At 33.4% G+C, this 5,819-nt stretch overlaps 1 protein-coding gene across 1 annotated transcript; it reads right to left on the reverse strand.

Annotated features, from left to right (window-relative positions):
• Positions 1–3,154: 3,154 nt before the first annotated feature.
• LOC141702685 (uncharacterized) lies at positions 3,155–4,283 on the reverse strand. Its single transcript, XM_074506314.1, has 3 exons — positions 4,236–4,283; positions 3,959–4,106; positions 3,155–3,873 (listed from the first exon to the last, which is right to left on the reverse strand). Exons 1-3 carry the CDS (start codon positions 4,281–4,283, stop codon positions 3,155–3,157), a joined length of 915 nt encoding a protein of 304 aa, XP_074362415.1.
• Between the last annotated feature and the right edge of the window lie 1,536 nt (positions 4,284–5,819).

Genomic DNA, 5,819 nt, shown 5'->3' on the forward strand with positions numbered 1-5,819 from the left:
TATTTATTGGAAGTATGGCAATTTTTATATTTCCAGGTTCATTTACCCTGGTTATAATCCAGAGAGAAGAAAATAATATGTTGTGTTCTTTTATAATGTGTCCCATGTGTTACTTCATATATTTAGTATTAATGACTAAATATAAATTGTGCAAGTTTGTAGTTTAAATCAAGAAATGATTGATATGTACAAAGTAAAATGTTTAAAGATGGGGTTTGACCTGGGGTTCCTGGAACTTCTCATATTTTGGTTATCTTAATTTATTTACAACATGTGAATGTAAATTGCAATTTGTATAGATAATTGATACAGATTATATGTTGTATTGTAGGGTACTAAAATTGAAAAGGCTCCTTTGTATGACAACCACTTCCAAGACAACGATGAAGATGATGAAGATCAAGATGCTGAGAATTACTCCCTCCATTAGCGTGATACTCCCTGCTCTAACTAGTACTAGTAGGTTGACTTTGCCGTCGAATGAATTTCTAATATCGACTAATATCATCTCTTAGATAATTATTTTGGGATATAACAACTAATTTCTCCTTGGTAGCTAACTTTTTGGGACAAAAACTTTTGTGATATGTCTCCTTTTGGGTTAACTTTTTGGGACTGAACAATCAATCTCCCAGCCTAGCTTAACTTGTTGAGCTATTAGATGTTAAACATTTGACAATATATTGGCATGTGTAACCTTTTGGATGATTTAAGGAAGTTATTCGGATGGCACAATTTAACCTTATCTTTATATTGTTTGAGTTTTTGTTTATTTTTGGAGATTGTGGATGGGATATACAGGTTATGGATATACTGGTTCACAGGGCCGGTTTTTTTTAAATAATTGTATGTTAAATTTGTCCGCTTTGCGTCGCATTTAGCATACCAATATATCATATAATAATTATATCTGACTAATATTAGTCATATTTGCTCTTTAAATTTGATCGAAATCAATCATTTTTATAAATTCGACTAACACAAACTAAGTCATATTTACAATTTTGACCAAAAAATAACCTAGTCAAATTTATAAAATTGACTAGTGATAAGTCGGTCAAATTTATAAATTTGACCGCTGCCCGTGGTATTTTGTTACCAGAGGCGGGAAATTCAATTTTTACGAAAATTTTGAAGTCAAAGGTCAAAATTTAAAAATGACCGATTGAAGTCGATTTTAGGCGGTCAAATTTAGTGGGTCATATTTGAGCGGTCACATTTGGCTGGTCAAATTTAATTAATTTTGACCGATTTCACTAAATTTGACCAGCCTAAAAAAGACCGACATATTTCGGTCATATTTAACTAAATACGACCGCCGGCGGTCAAATTTGATTAATTATGATTGGAAAATTTCGGTCATATTTTGCCGTTTTTCTTGTAGCGTTAGGGTAGATGTGTTTTGCACTGTATGAAAAATGCTTGAATATTTACTAGGATTTTTTTTTATGTATGTGCAGATGCATTGATTGGTATTAACGATATACTGAGGTCCGCTAACTATGATATATAACTTCGCCTTCTGCAAGTTCATTATTCTTTGTAGGCTGAGTATAATTTTGAAGTCTCTTCATTTCCAAGTATATTTGTCAGATTTTCTATGAAATTTGGCATTGTAACTTTAAACTATGCCCATATTAGATTTATGTTTATTAAGTATTAAATTTTTATTGGATGTTTTTGTCAATCTTATATACTCAAGTCACACCAGGTCTATGGTAAATAGTGATAATGTTTGGTGCATTTGTAACGCTTCATTTAAGCGTTCAACCAAGTTGTGATCATTTTTTGGGTGAGCCAGTAGCGAGTTAGTTCAACCAAGTTTAATATAGTTTATGAACTTTAGGGTTGAGCTGTATTAGTTTTACATGGCAGGAAAACTGATGTATAGGATAGAGAATTGAGAGGACTAAAACTAATTACATCACATTAACTTAACTTGAGAACTGAAGTAGGGCGAAATCAGGAAGTTATCCTCGAATAAATTTGAAAATAACTTATCATGACACCTAATGAACTAGTTCCTCTAAACTAGGATTGGTATTTGACTTAATTCAAATATCAAAACACTATCTTAGAGCAAATCCAACAATATCTTTATAAGTTCCTTATAAATATTATAAATTATTAACTTTTAGTGATTTAAGACATGATTTTGAATTTGAACTCCAATAATGATCCTTATCTTCATTCCTTATTATTATAATAATAAATTTGAATGAGGTATTAAAGAAAGAGAGAGAAAAGAACTAAAAAGAAGAGAGAAAATCAATTTTTTAGTGATAAAAATGAAATAAGGGATGACTTGTGAGAAAGATAAGGTATGAGAGAGGTGTCTTAGCGATATAAGGAACCACTAAGATATTGTTTGAGTGTAAATTTTTATCATATTTCTTATATTTGGAGTTAAAAGCATGTTTAAATGAGCTGTTTAAAGGAGCTGTTGGACTTGCTCTTAACTCTTAGAAAATAGCTCTGATTTAATTTATAATAAGCTTTAACAATTGGCCAAACTTCACAGGGTATAAAAAGCATTTTATACGGCCTCCATATTTGAAAGAATAAATGTTACTTTATTTCCTGAGTTCACTAATAAAAATTATCGTAAACAGCCAAAATCTGCTAAACCGAGCCGAATAAAACTGAACTAAGGGGTTTGGCTTTATCGGGTTACGAGATTTGGGTTGATTTGAATTTTTTTAAAACCGAAATATGCGGTTTAATTCCGGTTTAACATATAAATGAACAAAACCAGACCGTGATCACCCCTATTTTACAACAGGTAATGAAATTATACAGTGGTAATGAAATAACCAGCAATTGTTAATCACTCTTTTTGGTATGAAAATCCTCCTTAGTTTGTTGCTTTTTAATTGTAGAAAAATTGTCTAGACATCTGAATGTAATATGAAATGCGTTAAGTTTGTGTGATGCATGAAAAAAATTATAAATTCAGAAGCTAAAATCAAAAGCTTGTGTGTAGATTAATGAGATAACAATAGTTCTGAATTTTATGTTCTTGTTTGATGTTTATTGTCCATCGAACTGTTATACAAACATTAACATCAATTATATATATATATATCAACTGATTTTTTTTGACGTGGAAAGTTATTTTTTTGATTAACTAAATCTGCTGCAAAATATTCATAAACTAAATAGGAACATTTCTCCTATCAAGAACCCGATCTGGAAAAAAATAAGATTCCCTCGCAATATAGTGAGCATTCTCATTAGAAGATCGTTTAACAAAAGACAACGATGTTGTTTTGAATCTCTTAAGCTTCCTATGACAAATCGCAACCACCTTTCCAAACAAAGATATCATAGCTACCCGACTTCTAATCGCTTGAACAACCACCAGGCAAACTGATTCTATCTCCACTTTACTCAACGCCTTATCCTTCAACCAACTAAACGCTTCTCTGATAGCTATCACCTGTGACAGTTCCGGAGCTGCATTGCCTTGGAATGCTTTTGAGAAAGCCTGAATTAGTTCACCATCTGATTTTCGAGCTACAACACCTATTCCAAACGCCGAGAATTCAGTAAAGCATGTTGCATCAACCGATACCTTTATTGTTTCTCCCTGAGGCTTGACCCAAAGAGTAGCACCATCCCCTTCTTTATAAGATTGGGTAACAGGAAAAAAAGATTTACTTTGGGCATTCTTCCACTGTAAAAGGTACTGCATAGCTGATGATACCACAGTATTCACTCGAGCTCTAATGTTCCTCCATACTCTATCTTTCCGCGCGCGCTTTCCATATGCCCAACAAATTATAGCAATTTCTGCTCCTTTGTTGGCACTAACCTTTCCCAACACTTTCCCTATCCATGAATTAAAATTGTCCCCCAAATATGTCAATATATCTGGGTGAGAAAGTTGTCAACTCTGCACAGCAATAGGGCACCGAACAAGAGCATGAAAAATCATTTCATCCTCACCATCACAGACTGAGAAAGTCCCTAGAATTGGGACATGTTTCTGCTGTAACACAGTAGTAGTTGGAAGATATCCTGGCATTAAGAACTTTGGGAGGTGCTCCTAGTCTCCACATTTGCTTCCATACACGGGCATTATCAGTCTCATTCCATAGTCCTTTCTGGGATTGTAGTAGACGGTACGCACTCTTAACAGTATACAACCCTGAAGCTTCTTTAGATCAAAACAGTCTGTCCTCACTTGAATTATCATGCCTGGATATACGTTTGATACACTTCTGATCCCTTACAGTAAAGAGATCGTTAAGGATATCTGCATCCCAATCACCGCGGTCCATATTCAGGAGAGATGAAACTTTATTATTTATAAAGGACACTGATACAGATGTGTTAGGTCTGTAATCAACTATAGAGGGGGGTGAATACAGTTCATGCAATCAATTCGACAAAGCTTCAACAGAGTCAACATTTTTTATATTAGAAAATAAAAACTGATTTCAAACGTACTCTCTCAAAAGGATGAACAAATATCCTTGAGAGCTGTTAGGTTATGCGAATGATATAAAAAAATGATCGCAATACTTATAGCATGAACCTAATATGTGCTTTATATAGAGCATAACTACACAATCAATATGGAATCCTATTCTAGTACAATAAGAAAACCTATTACATAACCATGTATGATTGCTTCTGAGATAAAGTCCTTCACCGCCTTGAATTCCTGCTTTCCTTTTTCTTCTTGAATATCTACTGAGGTGACAAATCCCGATGATATCATCTTCTGATCATCAAGTACTGATATAAGTACTGATGACATCACTCTTCAGTAAATGTTGATATAAGTCCTGATAAGAACTTCTTATGGTTTCTGTCTAGATATTATCAATTATATCTAACAATCTCCCCCAACTTGTGCATTATGGAAATATGTACAAGTTCCAGTTGATGATGTCAAAACTATCTAAATGCAGAAATCAAGTAAGCATATTCTTTCTTACTTCAGTGAAAATCAGACTTTACTCTTCATTCTGAATTCTAACACAGTCTGGAAAATCTTCAAGAAACTTCGTCAGCATATTTTCTTCCATTACATCCAAATACCATTGCATCCACTGTTTATGTTATTTCCGTTCATCTGTTATTTCATCACTCTGATAGATGGCAGCCCTGAGATTATGTAACTTTGAATTTCCAACAGATAGATCATTCAACTCCAGAAACCCAATTTTCTTTCCATCGGGATTAAAGGTTAAAAATTTAGTCCCTAGACTCATTTCTATCTTGGCTCCTCCAATAGGCATATCAACAATATATTCAGTTTGATCAATGTACTTTGGAATGTAGTTTTATTTATGAGTCATTCCTCTCTACTTTAACTATATCAGGTTCTTTATGAATGCAGACCATCTGGCAGTTACAGAATTAGTTACCATAAGAATTGTAACAATAAGTTCTGATTCCTGTCATGGTTTGTCTCTTAACTGTTCTTGTGTCAACCTTGAGTTTTTCCTGGACTCCAGAAAATAAATCATTTTCTCTTCAACACGATCAGTAACAATTTTTACTGATATGATCTTCTGTAAGTCTTCAGGCATTACATTGTCTCTGATTCATGCCAAATTAGCATGATATCTTAAAATCAAAGCATCTCCTACAGATGGATCAGTATTTAATCTTCCAAGAGCACTTGTGATTACAGGTCTTCTAGAATGAGAACTTCCACTGTAAATCTTCTTTAATGTTTCAGAAGAATTTCTTCTAGGTGTTGGTTTCTTACTTCCCCATAGTAGCTTCTTCTTTTCTTCAAAAATAAGTTATGGCTTATCAGAGACTATGTTTTCAGAATCAGGATTTGATAAATTAGCCTGAAT

Source organism: Apium graveolens, unplaced genomic scaffold (assembly GCF_009905375.1).
Source record: "Apium graveolens cultivar Ventura unplaced genomic scaffold, ASM990537v1 ctg5493, whole genome shotgun sequence".
Lineage (NCBI taxonomy): Eukaryota > Viridiplantae > Streptophyta > Magnoliopsida > Apiales > Apiaceae > Apium > Apium graveolens.